Below are 27,527 nucleotides of genomic sequence, written 5' to 3' on the forward strand. Positions count from 1 at the left end.
TCAAGAGTTGGTATGGTAGATAAAGATTTAGCGAGAAATGAATAAGCGATTGGGTAGCGAGCAAATTATATGGAAATTAGAACTATATGGTAGCGAAAGGTGGGTAGAGAGATGTACAATACATAGAATTGAGGTAGAGAGTGGTGTGAGAGGGCTGAGAAGTAAGATATTGAGAGTTGGAGAGGCTAGAGAAGAGATGAGCGAAAGTAGATGGTTGAGAGATGCAGGTAGGCAAGATAGGAACAGTGAGTTGAAGGAGGATATGTAGAGATAAGCACAGTTTACAAAGAGGTGGGGTTGTGACAGGTGGTGATAGGTCTTTTGTGAGAGGTGAGGTAGACGCTTGAAGCAGCAAGTTAAAATAGACTGAATGGATGGGTAAATAAATAAGTATAGTTACGTGGGGAGTGGGAAAGAGAGGGGCGATGTAGAAGATGAAAAAATGAGAGACATGGGACATAAATATTTTTTAATTTAACAGCCACCGACTGCCTGAGAGCAGAAGGCTTGTGATTATGCATGCAGTGCACACATTGCACACTAAGCTGTGAAGATTACGTCTGTAAAATACGAAACTATTTGTAATGTGCTGTTATTTCTTTGGGCTTTCTAATTGTATTGAGCACCTACCAGGGGCCTGGGCAACTTCCTACGCTTTAAAACAATTCTGCTGGTAGAGCTATGGAAATTGAAGATGGCTCTGAATCTGTTCGCAGCCTAAGAAAGATGAGTAACCAACGAGTGGTCCCTGGGGATGCTTTATTTATCGGCCAAGCTCCCCTTTCACTCACCAAGATAGTCGTACAAGGCATTGAACTCAACTACACTAAACCTGGGATCTTAGGAGATGAGAGCAATGTATTCATCCTGAGAGAGCGTTTCTAGTTGAAACTGGTCTCCTCCTGCGTGCATTACCCTTCTCCTGCCTTGTAGGTTTCTGATTTTCTTTCCAGTGAAATGGCTTGGAGAACATACATAGCATAGCGATTTGTCTCTAATTTATATATTTATATTTTAATTTTAAGAAGTGGGATTATTCTGTGCTATGAAGCTAAGTAATTGGTAGTATCCGGTTTCCTGCCACAAACGCACTTCATCCTTGAGGCTTGTTAGGAATTGTAGTCCTGTTAATATGGGTTGGTGTTGAGTAACCTACCTAATCTTTAGAAATTGCTTAGGCTCCCTCAAGTGTAGCCTGTGCTAATGCTCCATGCGGAAGGAGCACTGCATACCATTAACATGAAAACCAGCATTTTAATCTAAATACCTTGGACATATGCCATGAAAGTTAACTAAAGTAGGCACTTAAAGATGTTATTTATTGCAGACCCTGCTTCTAATAAAGGCAGCATGTTCAAGTACCATGTTGATGGACCCAAAGACAACTATCGGTAACTTTAGTTCTCCTCTGCCCCATCATTCCAGTGGCCCTGGCAATAGTGTACTTGTTGGAGGAGGTTTGGATCCTTTCTTTAAAGCCAGACGTTTTGACTACTACAGAGAATAGGCTTTTGGATAGGAAAACTCTTTTCCTCTTTTTCCGTCCTTGTGCCTCACACTGCTCTTCTCATTACTCTCCCTTCTGCATCACACTGCTCTTCTCACTCTTCCTTGTGCCCAACGCTGCTCTTCACCTTCTCACTCCCCTTCCTTATGCTTCATGCTGCTACACAAATAACAATTCTAATTCAACCCACATAATTCCATTACACACCACATACATACACTCCATAACACATGGTTGTAAACCACACTGGCATATACAACGCCAAAAGCTCAAAATCAAACAAATGCGAGACCTATTGGATTTCCAATGCTTGTTTTTTGTCCTTGTTTCATATTAATGATTTTAATTTCCGATTTAAAAAGTTTCCTAACAGTTTATTTGCCAAATATGCAATTAATCTTCAACCAGGCTTCCTTACCCAGAGTACTGTCACTATTTGTATCTAGCATTATTCCTATATACACAGCTAGGTTAACCTTTTCCATGCTAATGACAAGGTGAACTCGTCATGAGGCACACTGGAGCTGTGCTCATGACAAGGTCAACTCGTCATGTATAATGGGAAACATCAAAGCTCGGCGCAGGTGGGGAAAACCCTGTAGCAGCCAATTAATATGCATACGATTTGTGTATTTATTGTCGCAACTTGGACATTAATATTTTATGTTTTCTCTCCTTTTAGGTCAGAGTGGTTCTAAAATACAGACACTGTGATGGTAATCTTTGTATTAAAGTAACTGATGACTTAGTGGTAAGTAGAAGTAATACCATTGACCCTTAAAACAAAATGTGTTTTATTTATTTATTCAGTGTTTTATATAGCATGGACGTGACCCAATCAGGGTATCGGAGCGCTTCATAATTCCATAGCCTAGAATTTTCGATGACCGGTTTGAAACAAACCTTTAAGCAACAGTAACAAGTGTAAATAATCAGTTTGGGAGATTGAGACATTTGTGCTTACTACAACATACATGCATGTCTTAACGATTACTAGAGATCAATTTATGTTAACATAGTCCGTGATCTAGAAAGTATCATAACTGTGCCAGGTCTTCTGTTATTTATGGGAGGACTTTGCTCAATCTTATGTGCACACGCATCTCATATATATTTTCTTAACTGAATATTACAGAACATTATAACCATAAAATAGCTGCTGCTAATTGTGGGGGCAGGCCAAATTCATCCCATATAAAAAGTTGTAAAGAAGTCGTCAGAAGGGCACACACAACTAAACTTTTAAAAAAAACAAAGAAAATTGAAGTTTTTCCCCATAGCAAGTCAGTGGAAAAAAGCATAATACAACGTAGCCATTGCACAATACAACAATGCCATATATTCAGAGGAATATATTTGAGGAATCTCGTTAAAAGTGTCTTCCTAGGCACAGCTCTTCCTTTTTATTGTCTGAACGTGGATTTCAAATATATATTCATTGCGGAGTCGTCTGAATTGGTACCAGAGCCTGCACATCTGTCCCCAACATTCCATGCAAATACTTCAGTTTAGGATAAGTTTGGATGAAAGACATCTGCATTTCCTTGACACCAGACCATTCTTTGCACAATAGGTCATATGCAGGACCTCTTAACTTGCATCCGTTGTATTAATATTTGTCTCTTTGCCATGAGTAGCCCCATGGCTGTCATGATTTGTACCTATTTACATTGGATGAAACAGTTTAATATCAATTCTAATCATACTGCTTATCACTTTCCTTCGACGCGCCACCTCTCGCTCTCTCAACCCCGCTTGTTCAGTTAATATGTACCAATTGGCATTTTTAATAAAGTATAGGCAGTATGTGTTTCCCTTTATTTTAACTTAGCAAGCAGTCTCCATGATTTGTCACTCCCCTTTTCTAGCCTCTAGTAAGGCGGTATATTGCTCTCCGTGTTTACTATTGAGGACTTGCATGTGTCCTGTCTTTCCAATTCCGTAGTCTGCTTTTTTATTTTTTTTAAATCTGAGCTCAACTGCTGACTAACCAGCTATACCCTCCCTATGCAGGCACTCCTCACTATCCCCTTCATAGCCTTCCATTCTATTGCCCTTGTGGAGGCAGTACCCTAGTTATTGTCAAAGTACTCTATTACAACGTCCACTTTATATCTACAAAGTCCAGGGTCCTTTAGGTCTTGGCTCAGTATCCACAAAGGGTCTGTGGCCCTTTAACCATGCCACGTTCATTATAAATAAATAATGAGGGGGTGATCAGAAAACATTTTCCCGTAGCAACATGAGTCGGAACACCACTTAGCAACATTCTGGTTAACCAACATGTAGTCTGTTGTACTATGAGAGTCCTGGGGAGGTGGAATAGAAACAAAAGATTACGTTTTGGTAATGGTGTTCCTCCTCTTTACTGGAGCATCTAGTATTTGTGCTGTAGCAGTCTGTCAAGTGTGTTTTTAAGGGGGTAGGGGAATCTGATGGTGTCTTTCCAAACAGTCTTGCCAGTCAAGTGCCATTTCAAGTACAAAAGGAACTGCAGTGTGCCTCCTTTGATCACGGTTTCCCAGCAAAATTCAAACTTTATTCAACGCTTTAGTTAAACTTACTCTGATGCTGGACTCGCCTTGTCTAATCTAGAAACATTTGAATCTTCAGCCCCTTGTACTGCACAGAATTGCCATTAATCGCCCTGGTGCAGGATCACATTTTTTTTACAAGTGAGGAAATGTGTAATTCTGACCCATGGAGGGGCAGCAGGTTTAGTGGCTGGTCACAGAGCTTTCTGATCCCTATCAATAGAGTACAACTTGGTTCGAGACTTGGGTTTTAGTGTCTCAAGTATCCATTGTTCTATGAATAATTCAATAGACGACCCTTCTGCTCACTCCAGGTAAACCAAAAAGTGGACAAAGTTATGGAAGGAGCTCCTTTCATTGACCTGTTCTCGTTTAAAGAACTCCTGTGTTTACCTGCATTCTGATTCTAGTTGTACACTGTTTAGCTGCATCTTTCGTGGCACACTCCAGCGAAACCTCTGTCTGCTTTGCATCTCCCGCCACTTTCTTCAGCACTGCTCTGAGCAAGATATTCTCTAAAAATACACTGTCCATTGTTTGAGTGCAGATCGCAAATCTGCAATTGCCTTCAGTTGTCCGCAGCCATTGGCTGGTTTGCTTTTCGGGCTAGGTTGCTTTTCGTTGATTGACCATTGGAGTCTGCAGCCAGTAAAAGTTTATTTATGTTGTATCTGATTTATAACGTAATATCTTGCTGACCTGTACAGGCCTTCTAGGTCTCCTAGTCATTTAATTGAAGAGCCACAGGCCACCGAACTCAAATCTGACGGCAGACACAAGCCTGGTAGTTTAGAAATACACATCTCCCAACAAGGATATCCATCCCCTTCAGCACTGAGTCCAGGGCAACAGTCTCCGGCTGACCGCTATAGGTGAACTCTCATGACCCCCTCAAGTGGTCGTATGTTAACTTTTCCTGTTTGATTTACTTCAACAAACTTACCTGTAAGCAAGCTGGAAGTTTGATTCAACTTGATCACTTGCCTTTTCACCAGAATTCACATGGAGAAATTTGCTCTCCACCTCATGTTTGATGTCCAACTCCTACAGGATTACTAGTGAGTCAATCTTCTTTAGCAGCCCACCAGATCTGTCGCAGTTCAGGTTCTCCGTCACTGCTCCCTCCCCCAGCAAATACAAGTCTGCCAGCCCATATGATAAAGGGAGAATTTATTATAAGACAACAATATAAGCTATCACATGCAGTATGAGAACAGACCGCATAGCCGCCGAATGTTTGACAAAGAGGTCTTCCACAACCTTTTATTCATATTCACCACAAAGGGAAAGGCGTCCTTGTTTATTCAATACGAGTTCAGTAAAAGAACATGATCACGACATTGTCTCAAAATTAAGCGAAGGTGTGGCTCCTGCCCATCAGTAGCCTTGGCAGGGTTCACAAGTATGGAACACTAGGCCAATCAGAAAAGCCCAACACTGTGTGATACCTGCATGGCGTGAAGTGGTGGGACTGTTGCTAGCTACGTGTCCTTTGTGTGTGACATTTTGGGGTTCCCAAGCTAACGCAATGTACTAGTAACGGTAAATGATCTGTGCCACTTCTAAATATGGTGTGGCCAAGTACCTGTTGCTAAGAAGCATCATGTGCTGTCTAAATGTGGTTCTTAAGCAAGCCTTTGGTTGTGATGGCAGTTTACTTCAGAATGTTATTATCCAAGTCCTTTTTGTGCACGTTTTACATGCCATTTTAGTGTATATTTGGTATCAAAAGAACAGACCTCCCAGTTAGGTTAGGAAAGAATTATAAATGGCTTCCACAAAAGGAGGATAGCAGCAACCTGCCCTCAAGCTTCCCCAGTTTCACTGTGGTATGTGTAGTACTGGATCAGCCTCCTGCTCCATGTTGGTCTTATGCTCCAGAGCTCCTTCAGCATCAGTCATACAGGCTGAAGCGGGCCCTATGTCTATCTGGGCCTGACTCTATCTCATATGCCAGGCCTCACAATGTACTCCTCAGGACCCTCTGCCTACTCCTTATGCCCTTCCAGCTGGTGTTATCTTTGCATATGAGAGGGCAGGATGCTCCCCCCTCAGCTACTCACGGACACCTCCTCCACAACCTCTGATCTCAGTTGCACAGTGCACCAGTAGGCCACATCCACTTGCCTTGTTTTAGCTTCTGGCGTCAAAATCTTTTCAGCAGTGTGTGAGGCAGAGTCTGCACCCATCAATATCGTTCAGATACACATTGCTATGGTTTCTAACTATCCTCTTCCACAGTTGTCTTAGTCTCCCCTGGCAACATCTTTTCATACACCAGGTTTAGAGGTTTCACAAAATGTACGCTACATTGCAGAGATAAATAGTTATCAAACAATTCCTCTTTATTTATAGATTTGATTTTGTTAAGGTGATTTAGTGACCTAATATTTCAAATGGTGAGTTATTATAGCTTGAAATAACAGGATAAACCTTTTTTTTATAGTAGATATTTAAACAAAAATATTAGCTTCTCATCAGCAATTTTATTTAACGAATAAATCGCATTGAGCTAAATGGCAACTCGTACAAGTCTAGTGTGAGAGACTTCTTCTTTAGCACAGTCCTGCAGGAACCGAAAGGAGGGAGCTATGCAATTGCAAACAGGGCACTTATGCAGTGTGTGTGTGTGTGTGGGGGGGGGGGGTGGGGGGGGAGATACAGGAGACCTTCCAGACCCTGTGCAAGTACAGAAGTGTCTAAACCTTCTCACCACCACCACCTGGCTTGGGGGCAGCTGCCACCTTTCTGTTTCTTTGTAAATATCTGGTTGGATAGAAAGGTAAAGCACAAGTAAAACTGCTAACTGCCTAAACCATCTTTACATAAGGGGAAGATGGTGTGTAAAACCTTCTCTGGTCCAAAGGCATTTCTGGCGCGGGAAGAGGAAAGCGCCCCCACACTAGGACAATAAGAGCACTGGAGGTAGAGTAAGAATACCCCAACCACTTGACAGGGTTGGGATAACTGGGCAGCATCAACACTCCTGCTGTGCTTTTTTTTCTTTGGTCCTTTAATGAAGAAACTGGTGCCTCTGGGTTATTTTTGTCTGAATATGTATACATTTTAGGAGGTGGGTTGGGGGAAAGATAGTACAATGCAAGGGTTTGTGTCCTAACGTGCAAAATGACCAAGTCTGTTTCCATCAAGAGCTCCCAACTGTCATTCGAGACAGAGGACCCTTCACTGATGAGGGATAGGTATTGAACAGTCTAACAATACAAAGAGTCTGCTCGAAGAAGGAGACCCAGTACCATATAAAGCTACGAGAACTCATGGTGATTAACCTATCCCTTAAGTACTTTCATTTCTGCTGGTGAACAAAATTCTGATTCAGGACAACTTGTCAAGAGAATTGCAAGCAGTGTGGGAGTAGTTAAGTCTGCAAGGCTGGACCATGAAAGCAATGGATTTCCCAGAAGCACAGAACTGCTAATCTGATGCAAAACTCGGTTTCTATGAAGGACTGCAGATAGACTTATTCGGAGCGACTGAAAACACCAAACCATGAGCTCAGGATTCGTAAGATATGCCTTTTTGGTCGACTGTCCAAGGTGTTTTCTGTATTTCTTTCTTCGGATTCATTTGATTACAACAACCCTATTCAGACTCCGACAGGTCTATGCAAATACGATCCTTTTTTGCTCAATGATGGCCAAAACCGTGGTGGTACACCACCTTGCTCCATCAGTCAGAAAAACCTCACGGCTGCCATTCCAAACCAACCGTCTGTCCAAGTCCAATATTCCATCCACAACTAATATGCTTGAATTTCGCAGCATGGCTCATGAATATCAATATGGACATTGTAGTCTGCCCAATGAATGTGTGTATATTCTGAAAAAATCCAACTTAAGGAGCCACTTAAGCTCTCAAATGGAAGCAATTTACCTACGATATTGGTAGAAGTGCTCTGAACCCATAGCTTACCTGTAGAAGGTGGTGCTGCCTTATCTACTACAACTGGCCAAGTCTGGACTTCAGTTCTTCGGGTATATTTAGTAGATAGCACTGCATGTGGTAAATCTCCAGGGCAAAAATAACTGTTCACTATTCTAGTGTTAAGGACTTCCTAGAAGAATTTAAAACAAATAAATGTCATGGGGCCAACGCTGCTGCGAATACCTCTGTTGCAGCGCAGCCAACGGCACATACTATCAAGACGATTCGTGGGGTATTAAATACGATCCAGACTACGAGCAGGCCAAATACCGGCGAACCTCCACTGACTCTTTCAGGCTAGTACTACAAGGGGAGGGTGGCAGGAAATCCAAAAGGCTGCGGCGAATACTGCCTCCCACCCACACAATTCAGGGTGGTACACGAAGACCAGGTCAAGATGGGGGGCCAGGGTCAACCAACAGTACAGCAACTCAAACTGGATAAATACACCTACAATAAAGACTCGGTGGACCAGTCCGGGTCACAAATCGGGCGAGTGGAACACCTTACGACTGATCAAACCTGCAGAGGTCACCTTGCAAGATATCCTGACCACACTGACTAAGCTTCAAACTACGGTGGGGTCGATCTCTACCGATATCTCACTAATTCGCGAAGAATTCCAGAAAATGGCCACGCGGGTCACAGAGGTAGAAACTACGATGGAAACCCTCTCCACGAACACAGCCGCTTTACAGCTTCATGTCAAGAAACCCAAAGCAGATAATAAACTGATGGCGGCAAAGCTCTGTGACGAGGAAGGCCGCTCGAGGCACAACAACGTCCTCCTAATTGGCGGCCGGAAAGGATAGGGTCCCTGCTCTGGACCTGTTGTTGAAGACCTCATAAAGAACCAGCTACAACCTACTGGACTGTCCAACTTCAGTCGAAAGGCCCCATCAAGTACCGGGCAGCATGTCTGTATAATCTAGGGTCAGTATACATCCCGCAAGCTCTACATCGGGTGACATTCCCTGCCTTGGGTAAATTCCTACTTACACTCCCACAAGGCGAATTAGTAATAGGGGGCGACTTCAATGTCACAGTGGATGCTGCCATAGATCAACGGCCCCCCATGGATCAAAGTGGGATCAACCTCCGGTTATCAGAATTCCTTGACGCCTTTGGTCTTGTGGATGCTTGGCGTTCACAATTTCCACAGGAGCGACAATACTCCTTCCCCTATGGGTGCACGACTGTCTATCAAGAATAGATTATATTTTCACATTAGGGACAGGCCTAGAGTGGATACTGGAGGTATTTCATTCGCCCAGGGGTATTTCCGATTACTCCCCTGTCCTACTCAAATACACATCTCATATCCTGGGGCGACGACGCATCTTTCCGGTCTACCCAGGGTTCCTAAAAAACCCTAAGATATGGAAGGGTCTACTCACAACCATGAAACAGTACTTTGAGGAAAACGAGCACTCCGGAACATCCCGATGCCTCTGGGAGGCATACAAGACGGTACTGCGGGTCAAGCAATCTCACTGATCACATGCCATAAACAGGAACAATAAAGTCACACAGAGGCTCTTGAGAGGGAGGTGGGCCACGCGAAAGTAGATCACGCATCAGACGCCAATGACACCACGGCACATAAACCGGACATGGCCAAGAAGGAATACAGGGACTTCCTGTGGGAAGAGGTGAAGATTAGGCACACAATTTACTAGGTTAGAGATAAGGCAGGCAAGCTCATAGCCTGGTTAGATAAATGGGAGAATGCTAATCGTTGGGTGACACCGTTGAGAGACAACGGAGCTAGCGCGACAGATCCACATCAGACAGTTGACGCGCTAGCGCTCCACTATGAGACAGTGTAGACACCTACCGCCATAGCCACGATAGACGACAATCGCGCATTTCTCAAAGATATTCAGATGCCTATTCTTGCCCCTAGTGAACGGCAGGAACTAGAAGCCGATTTGACGGCAGAGGAACTGACACTAGCAATCTGCGCAGTACACACTGGGACTTTTGTGGGTCCCAATGGGATACCTTTAGAAATGTATAAAAAAAAAAGCTGCGAGTCACCTAGTACCACACCTGCTAGAAATGTATACAGACAGTTTGGACGGGGGGGAGGGGGGACTTCCCAGGGATCAACATTTAGCGAGAATAGTGGCAATACATAAACCTGGGAAACCACTGCAGGACTGTACATCTTACCGGCCAATTTCATTGCTAAACGCAGAAGCCAAAATATTGGCTAAGACGCTTGCCACCAGACTACTAACATCTCAAAAAATTGGTGCACCCGGATCAATCTGGGTTCATACTAGGTCGTAACACTGCACTTATACCACTCATAGTGGAAGACACTGTCATCCTCTCTCTGGGTGCACGTATGGCATTTGATTTAGTCGAATGGCCTTTTCTTTTTGCAGTCCTCGACACCTGGGCTTTGGTCCCCAGTTTTGTGCGTGGGTCCAACTACTCTACACAAAACCCTTGGCACATGTAGTGGTGAATGGCCACATCTCGGCGGACTTCCCCTTGGGCAGGGGGACTAGACAAGGCTGCTCCTTGTCACCACTCTTATTTGTGCTAGTGCTCGAGCCATTGGCGGCTTGGATAAGGCAGGATCCAGTCATTCGAGGGCTCAAGTGGGCGGAGGCGTTTCCTTAATTGCCTTCTAGACCTTTGCGCTGCATGTGGTACAATTTCAGGATATACCATTAACTGGGCGAAATCACTGCTGTGTGTGCTTAAGGGCCCTCCTCAGCGACTACCTTGAAACTGAGATACAGATTGCGAAAAGTGGGTTTAAATATCTAGGGTTATATATAACCTCACACCCTGAGCAGTTCACTGAAAAAAACCTCCTGGAACCCTTGGGTAGGTTCTGACTGGATGTGAAGCACTGGCGCTCCCTGCCACTGACACTGCTGGGAAGAGCGGTCCTCCCCAAAATGAAGGCGCTCCCTAGGTTCCTACATGCCCTGCACAATACCCCTTTTGCGGTTCCACCCCAAATATTTTAAAGCCATTGAAACCGAAGTTAGCAATCTACTTTGGGATGGGAAGCTCGCCCGTATAGCAATGAAAATTGGTAAAGAGCTGGTACGATGGGGCAATCGCCCTTCCAAACATAAGTATACTATTGGGCATCACAGCTCACCGTGATAAACCAATGCCTCCATGCTCCACAAGAGAAACCGGCATTCCGTATGGACAGGTATGTCCTTGGTGAGGGGGGCTGTCATGGGAGCACTTTATAATAAACATTGGGACCTAACCTCATAGGGCCAGTGGCACACACCATACGAATATGGTGCACTACACTCCGCACGCTTGGCTGGGAAGGGGGTATTGACACGAGCTACACTGCTGTGGGAAACCCGACACTTGGGCAAATCACGCAACACCAAGGGATTTAAAAAATGGGACCTAATTGGTATCTCCCGGGTTGGGGATTTGTGGAAGAGGAGTAAGCTCATTCAATTCACCCAGCTCCAGGAAACATATGGGATGGCATCGACGGAAACTTTCAGTTACATGCAGATTAGCCACCCGCTTACGAAACTCATCCCGCCGGGAACTGAGTTCCCAGAGGCCTCACCACTAGAGGATAGATATTGACGGACCACATGACGGAAAAAAAGCGTTTTCTCAAACATACCGCAAAATTTTAAATAACCAACCGGACCACACAAAAACCCTCGGGGACAGATGGCACACAGACATTGGGGAACTGGACGAGACAGACTGGCAGGAAGCACTTTCGTCCCGATAGAGGTAGCAATCCCCTCTAAATTAAAGTTAGTGCAACTTAAAATTCTCCATTGAATCTACTACACGTGAGGGGGGGGGGCCTATGCTGTCTCCGCCAATTCACATCGCAGTGTCACTATGAACGTGGGGGGGAAACTGTGCTGAAGAACATGTAGATGTAGTCAATGTGTATAAGATTAGTCGGTATCACATGCATTATTTCTATACCACAGTATGCAGTAATATGTACCAATTAATGGAAAATGTTCATAAAAATGTTTTTAAAAAAAATTATAATAATTCTCTCCAATTCGGAAACTCTAACCTCCTTGGTGATGTGATTTTTATTAGAATTGGTGTTGCCACATCCCTTTTGCATCTGTACATAAAGCTTCCTTCCATCATTTTTCATGTAAGACCGCTTTTTTGGTCACCGTTGCCAGTGTGCGTGGGGTTAGTTAGATTCAAGCACTTTCAATACAGCAGCCTCACACTGTATTTGATCCTGTCAAAATTAGGAACATTAGAAATACCCTTCAGTTTTCAAATATGGTCATATAAGGGTGGAAGTGGTAACCACAAAGGGGACAATTTCCCAATGCATTGTATCTTGCATAGTTTGTTACCAATTAGCTAACCAGTCATTGTGTAAAACAGAACAACATATCTCTGGACCATTGTGGGAGTTGGGCCGCGCATCCAACAGATATCGATGCATCGTTTAGCCAGGAGGAAGGCCATATCAACCAGATGCCTGTGCTATTTAGGAAGTGGTTTTGAGTAGCCCAATATAGCGCATCCGGGGTCAACTCTATCTCTGCCACGCGACTCGCGAATAATCTCCTCCCAGAATCGAGTGATTCCAGGACGGGACCAAACAACGTGGAAAAAATCGGCCACCAGCGTGCCGCAGCGATCGCACTGTGAACTCTCGCGAAGACCAGAACGATGAAGCCGCTCAGGTGTGTAATACATCCTATTTATATATTTAAAGTGGACTAACCAATGGTGACCGTTGAGGGATATTCTTTTTGTACTCTGACAGCAGTATCGCCATTTATCATCAGATAGTTCTGTCTGTACGGTAGGGGCGACACCGTCCTCAAAGAGGTCCCCCATGGTATGCACGTTTAGCGACCGGAGTGCCGCAATGACTCCTCTGTCCCTGCATGGCGCCATCCAATAGCACCAGTCGAGGCGAGCTAATGGGGAATATAATAGGTTACCAGCGAGTGCGTTAAGTATACTGTGCCATGCATGGGTGACTGAGGTCAGAGAATCTAATATACCCATGCGTCTGTCTTTGGGTGAGAATAGAAGAGATGGAAGCGGTTTGGGATCCGCTACTATGGTTTCAATCCGTATGTGCAGGGTGTCGATAGGGCCATGTATCCAATGGTATGCATGGGAGCCCTGTGCTACCCTGTAGTATAGCTCGAGGTCTGGGGCGCTCAGACCGCCCATCGCATATGGAAGGGTCCATATTTTCCAGGCCACCCTGGGCTGCTTGCCCGCCCAAGCCAAGAGGACCATCAGCGACTGTAAGCGTTGAAAAAAGTTTTTGAGTAGGACCAAAGGGATGTTTGTAAAGAGAAAGAGAAAACGAGGCAGTGACGGTGGAAGGCAAATCCAACCGTCTGTCATCCTCGAGTTTGGAGATGGCGACCCCATAATTTCTCTCCGAACTATTTCTGAATCAGTGTGCAGCCGGATGCCCAAATAGTGTCCTTAGTAGCGGGTATTCTGGCTCAAAGCGAACCGTGGTGGGTGTTAGGGGGAACATGATGGACTTAACCCCAGTTAACTTTGACGCCCAAAAGCGAACCAAATAGTACCACCTCGTGCAGCACAGACGAGACATTAGTCTCCGTATCCCTGACATCTAGAAGGGTGTCGTCGGCACACATAGACACAATGAGTCTGTAATTTGGGAATCTGATGCCCCTCTGTCCATGATTTTCCCGCAGGGCGCAAGCCAAAGGTTCAGCCGTTAGGGCATAGAGGATTGGGGATAGGGGACACCCTTGTCTTGTGCCTCTGTGTATACGTATGGGATTAGTGACCAGGGAACCAATCTGGATACGAGCTGAAGGCTCGTGGTATGACGTTGCCAGAAGTTGTAGAAATACCGACCCGACACCCATGCGACTCGGGACATGTCTCATGAATGGCCACTCGACTGAGTCGAAGGCCTTTTCCATGTCCAAAAAGGCCGCGATTGCAGGGCCCTCCGGGCGTGTGTGCTGCCTAGCCGCAAATACCGTTCTTAAATTATAGGACAGGTTCCAGGTGGGCACAAAGCCTGCCTGCACTGGGGCTACTAGGGTGGTGACTAGAGGGCTAAGACAGTTGGCGAGTATCTTCGCAAAAATCTTCGTATCGACGTTCATGAGGGATAAAGGCCTGTAAGACGCACAATCATCCGAGGGCTTCCCCGGCTTAAGCATGGCAACCAGAATCGCCTCCTGCATAGTATGCGGCATGGTGCCTGAGGTACATATGTCTTCAAATAATGTGAGGAGGTGAGGCAGTAAAGGTCTTGGAACGCCTTATAAAAGGCAACGGTAAGGCCATCACTGCCATGGGCACTCCCCGCCTTCATCCCTGAGAGAGCCAGAATAATCTCATCCCATTCGATCAGACGCATTAGGAACTTGCGATGCAGGTTTGCCAGCCATGGCAGCTCTATATGGGACAAATAATCCAGGATATGTTCCTCTGGGGCCGAACCTCTCGAGAAATAGAGATCTGCATAATATACCCTGAACTTCTCCGCCACCTGAGCCTCCGTTAGTGGAGAGTCCCCTTGCTCCGTGTACATATTTGGGATAGCTGTTGTGTCCATGCGTTGTTTGATAATTTGTGCAAGGACCCTCCCCGGTCTTTTCCCCCTTGCCGTACATTCTGGCAGTCTGAGTTAGCTCGTCGTCAGAAGCAGTATTCTGTTCAACCTCACGGGTGGATTCTAGTTCTTTTAGCTTGCACTCCAGCGCTGCCAGCCTAACACATAGACTGGAGTATTCCTGAGTGCTTTGAAATAGTAACCCCCTTGATAAATGCCTTAAAGGCCTCCCAGACAGTTTGGAAGGAGTCCACCGATCCCACGTTGGTCTCGAAAGATTCAATGGATAGGGCCAATTCCTCTTTAAATACACTGTAGAGGAGAGAATATGGTGGGAAGCGCCATGAGATAGGGGGAAGGCGTGTTTTGGGGGGGAACCAGAGATTTGCACTGGGGAATGGCCAGAGTAGGTGCGTGGTAGAATCGTGCAAGCACGGAGATGCCGAAGTAAGTGTCGGGAGGCAAACCAGTAATCTATCCTAGTGTGGATATTGTATTGTGCTGAGTAGTATGTGAAGCCACCCTGTCGTGGATGCTCGTGTCGCCAGATGTCCTCCATGTCATATCTCAAAAGTGTGGTCTCCACCACCCTCGCAGAGGCCGAAGGTAGTCTGTCTGGGCCTTCTGACCTGTTGATAGTGGACTGTCTGGTAAAATTGAAATCCCTGCCCCACAGCACATCTTCTCGGGCATAAGGCTGCACAATCGCCGCCAGGTTATTGTAAAATTCCGGATGGTCATAGTTTGGACCGTAAATATTTAGGATAACTAGTTCCAACCACTTCCTGTGACCTCTAGAGAGAGTATATCTGCCTTCTTGATCCGTCTCCAGGGGTATCAAGGTGACCAGTGACTTTGGGTTAACCCAAGTCATAACCCCCCTAGCGTGTGAGGTAAAGCCCGCAGAATGTATGTTGCCCGCCAGGCCCTTGGAGCGTAACATGGGACTGTCCGGGAGCAGGTGTGTTTCCTGTAAGAAGGCAATGTCAACCCCATGTCGGTAATTTGTAATTTGTAATTTATATTTGTATAGCGCGTTATCACCAACGGTCTCTAAACGCTTTGATAGAGAGGCCTGCTAGTGTTGAGGGTGGGGAAACGGTACTTTACTGCGCGCCCCAAGCTTCTTTAAACAGGAGGGTTTTGAGATGTTTCCTAAAGGGTAACAGGGAGTGTTCCTTATGGAGGTTGTCGGGTAGTCTATTCCAGATCTGTGGAATGACGAGAAAGCTCTGCCTCCCATGGAGGACAGGCGGGTACGGGGACAGACTAGCATCCTGGCTTCCGATGATCGAAGTGCTCTGGTTGGGGCGTAGTTCGTAAGGCTATTCTTTATGTAAGTTGGTGCATTGCCATAGGTGGCTTTGTGTGCAATGCACAAACCCTTTAACTTGATCCTCTGTCTGATGGGGAGCCAGTGTAGCTGGCGTAGAAGGGGGGAGGCATGAGTGCGGCGTGGGACTTTGAACACAAGCCGAGCCGCATCGTTCATGTTAGTCTGGAGTCTAGTCAGTTGGTAGTCTGGGAGTCCTAGGTAAAGCGAGTTGCCGTAGTCCAGGCGGGATAGGATGATTGCTACTACCACTCGTTTGAGGGTCTCAAAGGTGAGTAGCTGGGCCAGTTTTCGCAGCTGTCTGATTATGTTGGAACAGACCCCGACGGTGGTGGATACCTGAGGAGCCAGGGATAGTTTGTTGTCAATTTTTATTCCCAATATGAATGAGGGTGGGATGCACACCTTTTACTTATTTAAGTCAATATTTATTTATCTTCTGTTTGTCCAAAGTTCATCATTTACGGCGTGCAATACTGGTTTTTGTGCCTCCCCCGGTGACACCTTTGAATCAATGAAGAAGGGTGGGGTAACACATGTCACCCCAAAACCAGTCGCAGCTGCCATCATTGCGCCTTTTGGCAACATTCTATCCACGTTTTTCCATTTGCTAATATTCCATAGTTTTAACCATATTATTCCACGTTTTGCCACATTTTCTGCGTAACTCTGTCGTTTCGCTTCACATTCAGGTTATGTTCTGCCATTTTCCAGATTTCTAATGCTTGAACCGTGCCCTCCGGACCTCATTATTCAAACATGATCAACGCAGTGGTTCGTCCAAAGCAATATTTATTTAAAAATCCAATGCATTTCGGGCACATCATTGCCCTTCGTCAGGGAACACTATAACCAACAATAATAACAAAAGGTAAACATCGTGTATTCACTTACATCAATTCAAAATTAATCTTACACATCATCTAATTTTAAATGATTAAATGCTTGTACATCATGATCATTATGCGAATTTTCTTATGTAACCTGTCGCCTCAACGCTAGCATACTCATCCTTGTAAACAGTGCCTATCCAACCACATTTTATCGCTCGTATCCGATGTTATTGTGCATATAGACTGTGGGCTCGTATTCCCCTCCCCGTTGATATAACATTTTCTGTTCACCGGATTGATCTTCAGATAGTTGGCCGACATCCAGTTTATTGTGAATTTTAGGATGTTCTGTACTTTCTGGTGCGCTGGTAGGGAGTTGTCTATCCAGATAATTTGATTGTCGTCTGCGTAGTTGTGTATCTGGCACTCCAACTGATTGAGCGCAGCTATCAATGGCTGATGGTAAGCATTAAATAAAAGGGGGGACAGTGCGGATCCCTGAGGGACTCCGCATGGGAGAGTACCTGACCTGGCTACTGCTTCTCTCCCCCCCCCCCCCCCCTCCCCCAACTGCGATCTTTTAGGAAGGATGTGAGCCATGTCATTGCAATGCCCTGCACCCCGAAATCAGACATCCACGACAGAAGTAACTCGTGATTCACGGTATCAAAGGCCGCGGATAGGTCGAACAAAATCAGGGCGCAGGGGTCCTTCGAATCAGCTCTCAGTCTCAGGTCATCTAGGACTGCCAACATCACTAGTTCGGTGCTGTGATGGGGTCGGAAGCCCGCCTGGTTGAATTGCAGGAGGTCGTTGGCCTCTAGATGGTGCGCAAGGGAGGCAAGCACGTGTTGTTCAAGGACTTTGGCGAGGAACGGGAGCTGGGATATGGGCCGGAAATTTTTCAAATTTTTAGTGTCGGCCCCAGGTTTTTTCAAAAGGGGATCACGCGCGCCTCCTTAAATTCGCTCGGGACCACTCCTGTTTCCAGAGACGTGTTCAGGAGTGTAAGTCTCGCTTTCAATTTCGGGGAGTGCCATCATGTAGATCCTGGGTGGGCATGGGTCAGCTGGGGAACCGGACTTCACACATCCGAAGAGTGGCCCCAAGGCCTCATGAGTGAGCAGAGGGAAGGACGTAAGGGAAAGTTCTAGGGAATGGCCAGAGGGGACTGGGTTTAGTGAGCATGTCAGCTTCGAGGTATTCTCGATGGTAGTTAAGAGGTCCTCCACTTTGGTAGAGGTAGCTAAGGATTTTGCGGGCCTTACGGTGGTCATTGAGACGTGTATGTTCCAGGTGAGCAATACCAAGGAGCCATGAGGCCGTTGGGATCAGTCAGAGACATGGTAGTTGTAAAGAGGTGTCGTAGCGGATCTGTCGGGAGCTGTGCGGTATGACCGCACCAAATCAAAGCTGTGCACCGTAACTCCATATAACCATATAACAATCCACATCATGAACTCCCCCCCCCCCCCCCCCCACCACCACCACCACCACCACCACCAAAGAATTCCCCTTATATGTGCAGGAATAGAAGCATGATAGGTCAAGCAAACCAGTGAAAACCTTGCAATATGAGAACCTGCAAAGGAGATCAAGAGCCAGAAACAAATAACCACTCTGCAATACAAGCCCCTCCCCACCCACCCACCCACGCCTGCCCAACCCCAACATGGCTTCAAAACCATCCCTCTCCCCCTAACTAAAACAACCCCCCCAACCCTACCCCAAGCATTAGAACACATCCCAGGTGTGATTCACTCCGAGGTGGATGTAGCTCGTAGAGTAGAATGGTAGTAATGACCAAGGGAGGGCGCACCCCGCAATCCGCCAAACAGGGATTCACTCAGCTCAGCTGTACCAGAGCGGAACAAGACTAAGTCGGGCTGGGCACCCCTCAGCAGAGTCCTGGATCGTGGCTAAACCTTTAAGTTATCACTAATACAGGCCACCTCAATATTACTATGCCGCAGCAGGCGGCCACCACTCCCATTTATGCTACGAATGGGTATCCCCGGGCAGACCATATATGGGGAGTTCAAAGGAGGGCCCAACTGTATATGAAAGTAAGCCCCTAACCCTTCGAGTAGCGGTGGTAGAACAATCTACCAGTTGCTCGGGGAGGGCCCCAAAAGACCTGACACAGATATAAGAACACATCCCCCCCGACACCCAGACTCACCATACGGAAGCCCCCGCCCTCCCATAACAACCAGGAATACTTAACAGTCGACCTCTGGAAGCAGCATTCAGTCCTGTTCATCAAGCGACACCCTTCGTATCTCAGAGGTTGTTTCTCACGGGCCAAGCGGAGGGCCAAATCCCGGTCCCTGTAATTGAGTAACTTTGCTATTATTGGTCTGGGGCGTGCTCCTGGCTTCAGCCTTGGCCCGAGGGAGCGATGAGCTCTTTCCACCACACACATTTCGGAAAAAGAGGTGTCGCCCAGAAGAGTTTTCAAAAGTTTTTCCGTAAAGAGTTCCATATTTCCAGTGGGGGTATTCTCGGGCAGGCCTGTAATGCGGAGGCTACAGCGCCTGGAGCGGTCCTCCAGGTCTTCCGTCTTTTCCTGTAATACCTGGAGAACCTTACCCAGCTGCTTATGCTCTGTCTAGGGTGTTCTGGGCCTCCTCCGCCTCTGTTAAGCGTCGCTCTGACATATCCAGCCTTTTGGCATGTTTGTCTAATTTCACTGCCATGCAGTCCATCCTATATGTAAGAGCGTCCATTTTGGTGCCTAAGGAGGTTATCCTGCCCTGCAGGTTCTTTTCCATATTGACTAAGAGGACGCGGATATCCTGGCCCGGGTCATCCGCGGTTTGTTCCTTGTCACCCAGGCTGTCTTCGGGAGCGGAACCCCCCGTCCTGGACTACTTCAGGTTGAACGAAAGTTTAGGCTGTGTCCTGTCTACTCGCCCCATTCTCCCAGGGGTACGGGATGACCACGCGGTCCAGTAGAAATCTCAGTAAGGCAGCACCACAAGGCTATGGCCTTTTCCGAACCCCAGGCCGGGTCCGCAACTAGTATGGTAATAGCGAGACTTCTCCACCCGCGGACTCACCACACCGATACCCACAGGTAGTCTAAAGGCCCAGGGCCCGTCCGAGATCCAAACTATGGCCGCAAACCTTGTCGTCGGCACACCTCCCGGATCGTCACACTACTCTAGAGTTCCGAAGAGGGGGAGGACAGTCTGCATGCAATCCGCTCCCCCCGACAGTGTTCCCAAGCCGGCCTCCCCTGGGTATCTCTGGCAGGGAAGGGGGGGGTGGGGGGGGAACGCCGTCATGTCAGTATATGCCCCCACCCGGGATGGTAACTTGAGGCTACATACTGCTGTGGTACCACCAGGCAATCTCGCAAGAGTCACAGCGGCCCTGGCTCCTCCAAACAGCAAGGCGGGCGGCTCACGAGGTCATGCACTCAACGTGGGCGATGCGGCAGCGACCAGGCCCTGGTTAGGCCGCAGAAATTCCAGGCCGTTCAATCAGGCCAGAGGCCGCAGACCGCTACGTGCTGCACCCGGCCTATAGTGCTCACAGGCCTTGCAATCCTCTAATAGTGGCGCTACAGTCCGGGGCGTAATCCCCGTCTCGCTAGCCGCGTGGGGCACAGCACCTTCGATGAGTCAACTTCTCCACGGGAGTGGGACTTCACAGGGCACTGGCCGTCTCGCCCCGCACTCGCAGCAGTCGTCGCAGGCCCGGGGGGGCAACAAGTGCGCAGATTCTAATATAATAATAATAATAACTTTAGCTTTATTCGATTTAAGTATAAAATCATAAAAGCACCTTGCAAAATATAAACACAATTACATTTCAAATCATATCACGGACTGTGTATTAAAAGCCGCTCGCCCTGGAGCTGTATTGTCCCAACCAAAAGCTAGTCTCTACGATGATCTTGAATAGGGGTGTAGTGATTCTCTAGGATAAAAATCAGATAGACCCCAGGTGTGTATTGGTCCATCTCCTATTTGTGGTTTCCAAGATTGGAGGTAAGGGACAACATCGCAATTAATGAACTTTATCAGCACCAGATCACCGGGTCGCTCTTTTCGAAGCGGCCCTAACCATCCCACCCTGCTAACACATTGTATTCTACCATCAATGTAAGGGGGTAGGGGTCTATTCTTTGTTAGCCAAAATAGTGCCTTATTTCTCAGCTCCTGTTCACTTTCAGTTTTTCCCTTTGAAAGTTCCGGCACCCCAGACAGAACACCCACGAACGGGGCAGCCTCCGGTGGTAGATGGATGTGATTTGTTTTCTTTTGCATGTTCCTTATCTTGGTGAGTGGTCCTTTGGGTGGTGTTGTTACGTTGTTCAGCCCCGTATTAACAGAACAGCTGGGTATTGTTTTTATTTTGATGGGAACTTTCTCGCTAGGATGATTTGGCATAGCTGGGGTTGCCCGTTGGAGTTGGAAGACACTACTTTGTGGAGTTATTGAAGGCTTTACAGTAACACGTGAAGGCTGTAATAGATTGGAGTCAGCCAAGTTTTTTAGGGGGAGCAAGTTTATCCTGATCTTTTCCTCTATTGCCGTGATCCTATCGCCAAGGTCGTTCATTGTTTCTATTAGCGGGTGTATTGCGGCACTAATCATAGTTTGTATCTGGGCCAAGAGTGTTGGTATGATTGGGGGTTCAAGCAATTTGTTCTCCTTAGCATGGGTGCCTGTGTGTTTGTGTTTGTCCGCTAATCGTTTACTGTCGCCAGAGTGGTCCTGGAAAAACATTGTAGGGTTCGTGTTACCTGTTTTAGGTGAGCAGAGAGAAGTACCCAAGCGGTTTCCGTAGGGTGGGGATACTGAACTGGGAGGGGGGCTTGTGATGAGTGTAGGACAAAAGGAGGCATTAGTGTGCTCTGATGTCGACTTAACGGCCGCATATTTGGATTGGCATAGACTATTAAGTTCCTCCAGGAATGATAAGTTTGGTGATGAGACGGCAAACTGAGGGGGAATGATGTCACTATCGGAACAATCGGTGAACAGCCGGTCTCGTGCAATTCTTACGGGTTGTTGGACAGTAGACGGTGTAGTCTTGATTAGGTATTGAACCATCGACCCCTTGGCCAGGTCCCTAGACCCAGTAGGAATTTTCGGGGCCCCTTTACAAGACATGTTGTGAATAGCTGCAGGCACCTGCAGGGACGTGAAAGATGTCTTACCTATTTTGAATACACGGCCAGGGGAGGTGGCCCGTCCCGGCCTATGATGGCCTTAGATGGTCCCGCCTTGTCCCGGCCGCTCCCGCGCGCGACTCGCGTTGCGAGAGGTTCTCCCGCCTTTGTCCTGCGCCTCCGGGCGCTCCGCTGACGTCACCCGACTGCCGGGGCACCTGGGGGGTGTAGTCCCTTGCCCTCGCGGTGGTCGGGTTGCTGGGCCAAATGAGTTTGCAGCCGTTCCCCTCACGGCACAGGATCGTTTGGTAGTCAGGTCCTCCCCAGAGGTGGCAGCTTCCCCCCCGCAGCGCTCACCAGCAGCGCTCGGCACTCCCGCCTTTGTCCCGCGCCTCCGGGCGCTCCGCTGACGTCACCCGACCGCCAGGGCACCTGGGGGGTGTAGTCCCTTGCCCTCGCGGCGGTCGGGTTGCTGGGCCAAATGAGTTTGCAGCTGTTCCCCTCACGGCACAGGATCGTCTGGCAGTCAGGTCCTCCCCAGAGGTGGCAGCTTCCCCCCGCAGCGCAGATTCTTTCAGAAGTGCACAGCGGTGGCCCACTGCCGGTCAGCAAGCACACAGGGCCTCCGCCTCCAGGCTCCGGACTCAAGGGGTCTTCGCTCCCGTGCCTGCAATCGGGCCTCACACCTCTCCGGAGCGGGCGGTGCTCAATCCTTGCCACGCCACAACCAGGACGCCCATGCCTAGGCTCCGGGAAGCGCAGCTAAATCCGCCTCCGGGCAAAGTCACCGCCGCGAATCAACACCGGCCCCACGGGAAGGAGGCGAGAGGGAGCTCGAGGGCAGAGCCAGGCCCCGCGCCTCGATCGGGAGTGCAGGCGGCTCCGTACCAGCTGTCGATCTCCGCACCGAGAACAGGTAGGGGGCCCGTTCTTGCTGCGGGAGGGCTTCAGACGTGCGCCCGTTCTCAATCAGGGGAATATAATGTCAGCTGCAGGATATTTGGAGGATAATGCAGCGGACTATCGGAGCACTCTGCTCAAGCGGCCATCTTGGTCGTGAGCTAACTTCGCCTCAGCATTTTCTATTTTTTCTTCATTGAATTCAGAACTCTCCTCTTCGCTGCCTTGAAGCTACCGGAAAGAAAGCCCTACGAATTCGGTTGATTCCCTAGGATCCTCAGTAAGATTCCATCATAAGAACTGGTGCTCTAAAGTAACTACCACTAGAAGGCAAGATAGTAGTGGCAGGTACGGACTACCTAAATGAGCAGCGTCCACTGTCAGCCTATCTGGCTGGTTTTTCCTTTATTTTGTATGTTTTTTCAGGTTATGGTAGCAGAATGATTGTACTGCAGCAAGGCAATTTTATGTGCCATGTTTGCTAAATTATTCCTTATTGTAAAGTAATTAAACATCCGAAATTTGGTAACCGCCGCCTTAAGATATTGAATATTTAATCTACTAGTAACAAGTGAACATTTTAACTAATAATAAGTAAATCGATTGGATGCTATCAGAGCATAGAAAACAATCGGAGTGATATTGGAAAAGTAGAGAAATGTTCCGGCTGGGCACCTTACAAAATGTCCTTTCTAACAAATGCGTAACTTTATTCCATTTCAATGAATTGAATGTGTGTTCACGTTAATAAGAAGCAGAGGGTAAATCTCCCTTTCATAAGTCCGCAGTAATGATGATGCGGAGGTCGTCGGAGGTGTGCTTGCGCTGCAGCAAGGCACCTTCCGGATGCTTCAGACAAGGACCTTACACTTCTGGATTGATTGTTTTATAGATGGGATTTCTGCTCGATAGTTGAATGGAAGTCACCTCTTGGCTGTAAGCAACATGATTGCTTTACACGAAAAGAGTGTAGTTATGAGAACTCAGTCGTTATTTTTTTTATTAATCAAGTAATCTATGATGGTCATTCATTTAGTTTAAAATACCCCTGAACTAGGTGGTCACTTCAAACGCTAGATGTAAGAAGAGTGTTTAGATCACTATCTAGAAAGGACAGTGTCCGCAAAACAGAACCATTTTTATTCGTCTTTAAAATGGGTTTCGCTGCTTTAAAACAATTAACAGATTAAATTGTTTCATGTATCCACACTCCGAGGGGAGGGGGGTACTGAGAGCAACCAGCTGACCGAGGCTGTGGGCAGAGTAGGGGCTGCGTCCTTGAAAGTGGCGGTGTTAAAGTTTTAGCTTCACTGAGTTGCTGCTCATCCACTCCATTTCCTTCAAGCAATTTTAAATAGTTTTAAGTTTGAACGGACTATATATTTTATTAAGAAACACTTTTTTGGTGTCCATATATAAAGCCTGGAGATATGTCGGTAACATTCATTTACTTTTTAAAATGTTTCCTTTTTTTAATTCAGAATAACAGTATTGTATGATGTGAAATGTTTGGGTTGGGATATTGTAGTTTGATTTCAAATAGTTCCTTGATGGAGAAAAAAAGATTACTAGTAGGTAACAGTACATTATAGACAGTTTATTTTCAGGTTGAATGGTTGATTAATTGAATAGCAGAAGGAAAAAAGAGGTGAGGTAGCACAAAAGTGCCAGCTTCATAAATTAGACTAAGATTATTTGATCTCACTTGCGTTGTCTGTCAGGCTCACGAACGTCTTGGGCTCAGGTAGCATATACCGGGCATTATCACCGTAGCTCTCGCTTCATTTAAAATCTTTTTATGTTTCTCTTTAAGTTGTTGGAGTATACATACTCCTGTCTTCTCTATTTCCCAACATTCCCGAGGTCCAGACAAGGCAGTTCTGAAGAACTTAAACTGAAGCGTAGCTGTGTAGATCTTTGCCTGCTAGTATTTATTTTCTATAAATTACAAAAGACTGATCTTCATGTACACTGGTACATGCTAATATTGACACCAAGCAGTAAAGAGAAACTTGCTTTATTGAAGTTTGCAATGTTTTTGGATTATATGGAGCGAAGCTTCCCACAAATGCTTTATTAATCTTAATATTATGGTTTAATTCACAATTGTAAATGTGTTTATTCTTTCTAGTGTTTACAGTATAAAACCGACCAAGCGCAGGACGTCAAGAAGATTGAGAAGTTTCACAGTCAGCTGATGCGGCTTATGGTAGCCAAGGAGTCCCGCAATGTTGCCATGGAAACAGACTGATCTAAAACTAATAAATATGCCAATTGTTTGAAGTTTCCTCAGAGGAAAATAACGTTTGGAATTAAAAAAGTGATGGGACAGAAGATGGTGTATATAACTAAGTGGACTACGGAAGCTGATGAGTACCAATCGTTTCCTCAGACGCCACTTCTAAAAGCTAGGAAGAAAGTATGTGCTTCATTTGAAAGCTTCTATTTATTTTCGGAAATGTCATTTAAAAATAGGGAAGAGACCTCTATGAAAAGATGTCGGATTCCTTCACGGTAAAGATTTTTTTAACTGATTGAATGGATTTTTCTTATGGAGTAATTACGAAGTAAGAAGCTAAGAGTCTGCATTATTTGTAACATTTTCCCTTGGATTTCAGGGTTACATTTTCGTGTTTTTGTTGCAATTAAATGACCTAAATTCCTAAAGTGAGTCTGCTATGCTCATTCCTTGTCCACCGCCAGGACTGTTTCAGGTCATGCACTGGCACTGGAGGGTAACTAGTGTGTTTTTTAAAATTGAAATATACATAAGCAAGCCGTTTAATCCAGTTTAAGTGTTTATTCAATAGATGCGACAGTGCAGTCTCGCCAAAGGTTTTACTTTTTATGAATAGACTTTTATGGCATGGTGTGCCCATTTTGAACATTTATTTTCTGGTTTTAAGGGCTCTTAAACAGAACCACAACAAATATATATTTCAATTTGTACACATAATAGGATTTTGCAAGTGTAGATTAAGTTGAAGTTTAGATGCACCAAGAGGTGGACCACTAAAGCAAATATGCAACACTGGAGAATGCACGTTCATACACATACGCGACTCAACCCTCTTTAAATGGTTAGGATAATATTGTGCATGGTTTTCATCTCCAGACCAATAGGTGCCAAAACCTTGTCTGAAAGAAGCTTTTTTATGCTCACACTTTAATATTGTAGGATTTTTTTTAAAATAAACTAATGAGAGCATTTCAATGTTTTAATTACCGTGACCAGCAAAAGGATGAGTGACTTTCGTTCAAATTGGTCTGAACGTTGGTAAGCTCGCCATTTTAAGCTGTGATTCCTTAGTGAGGCATTATGCAAGCAAAAGAAAGAAGCATTGGCAAAGCCAATAAGTCTTTCTGAAGAAAGGAAGAATCCAGCAGCACCTAGCTGATGTTGAAACCTCTGAAGTACAAAAAAACTTTTAAAATGGTGTGTGGGGGCAAATGGTGGCTGAATCGAGGAGAGTACATAGGAAGGAAAAAACTAACTGTAAAAAGTACCATCGGGTATGGTAGCACTGGTTCAGCTAGGAGGAAGAACAAGAGCATGGGAGTATTTGAGGCGGATGACCAAGAAGCGATGTAAGAGGGATGCAGCACATGGAGGGGAGAGGAAGAAAACTCATGCAACTCCCTAGTATGATGAAGGAACAAAAAGCAGTTCTTCGAAATGTAAGCAGTGGAAGGTTTCAAATATTCCGATAAAAGCATGGTGAGGAATCTATGCTCCACAGGACAAACCAGAGGAGGATGGAAAGCTGTCAAAACAAGTAAATTAGATCTACAAGAAGGTCAATCGATTGCTTGGGCACCTTAAATTCAGAAAAGATCCCTCCAAATGCACATGTCCGTCATCTAACTTTTTTTTTTTTTTGTAAAGCCTCCTCTTAAATCTGTGTCAGTGGATGCTCTGATATTGTTGGTGTGACCTTAGAGGAAATGGCATGAAATCCAGTGCTTGATTCTGCCAATGGATGAATCGTACAATCAACAGCAAAGACGATGGATCCATCGAACAAAGAAGTTGCTCTGACTTACTGTTGCAATACTTCTGGCTTGGAAGTCGGTTGTAAGCTAGGAGTACTCAAAGAGTGAGTCTTGCATACAGCAACAATGTTTGGATTTGGGTTGAATGTATCTGAATTTTGCAAATGTGACTGTGAAAGCCAAAATACATTGTGTCACATACTGCATAATTTTGCAAGTACTGAAAGGTCACGGATTTACCCTACCTATAAATGTACAGGGTAATGGTCAATGGAAGCAGGCACTTGGGTGGTGAAGAATGGGCTCAACTGTTAAATAATGAAAGGGGCATGGTACTCCAGTAGCAAAACTGCATTGCACAGTGCTATGGGTGACGCGCAGTAACTATTCTTGCAAGGGAAAATAAAATAACACTCTGTTAGGAAACGTGAAGATGCTGTGGTGGGTAAGGTGGAGCCAGCACATCACTAGTTGTAACGGAGAGGGGTATAGTACTGCAGTAGCGAACATTGAAGAGAATCCAGTATGCTGCTAGGAAGTTGGAGCAGGCACTGAAGAGGGTAACGTGTGAGCACATTCCTATGGTAGCAAAAATGAGGAGGTAAAGTAGTCTGCAAGAGGTGAAGCTATTGGAGCAAAAGTAAAAATGGCAGAGCACGTTGGTGGCAAAGATGGTACAATTGTGATTATGCACATCGCTGTATAAGCACAGGTGATGAGACAAGGTCCACTGGGAGTAAAGGTGAATACGGGACAATACTGTGGAAACCAGGTGATTGGCAGAAGATTCTAGAAGCA

The 27,527-nt window shown here is 46.1% G+C and overlaps 1 protein-coding gene across 1 annotated transcript in view; it reads left to right on the plus strand.

Annotated features, from left to right (window-relative positions):
• SRP9 (signal recognition particle 9) overlaps positions 1–25,403 on the plus strand; it is an 84,099-nt gene extending 58,696 nt beyond the window's left edge. Inside the window, exons 2-3 of the mRNA XM_078647529.1 lie at positions 2,190–2,258; positions 24,868–25,403. Coding sequence (XP_078503655.1) covers positions 2,190–2,258; positions 24,868–24,987 — 189 coding nt within the window. The 3' untranslated portion in view covers positions 24,988–25,403. The remainder of the gene's footprint in view (positions 1–2,189; positions 2,259–24,867) is intronic.
• The last annotated feature ends 2,124 nt before the right edge of the window (positions 25,404–27,527 follow it).

Source organism: Lissotriton helveticus, chromosome 6, assembly GCF_964261635.1.
Source record: "Lissotriton helveticus chromosome 6, aLisHel1.1, whole genome shotgun sequence".
Lineage (NCBI taxonomy): Eukaryota > Metazoa > Chordata > Amphibia > Caudata > Salamandridae > Lissotriton > Lissotriton helveticus.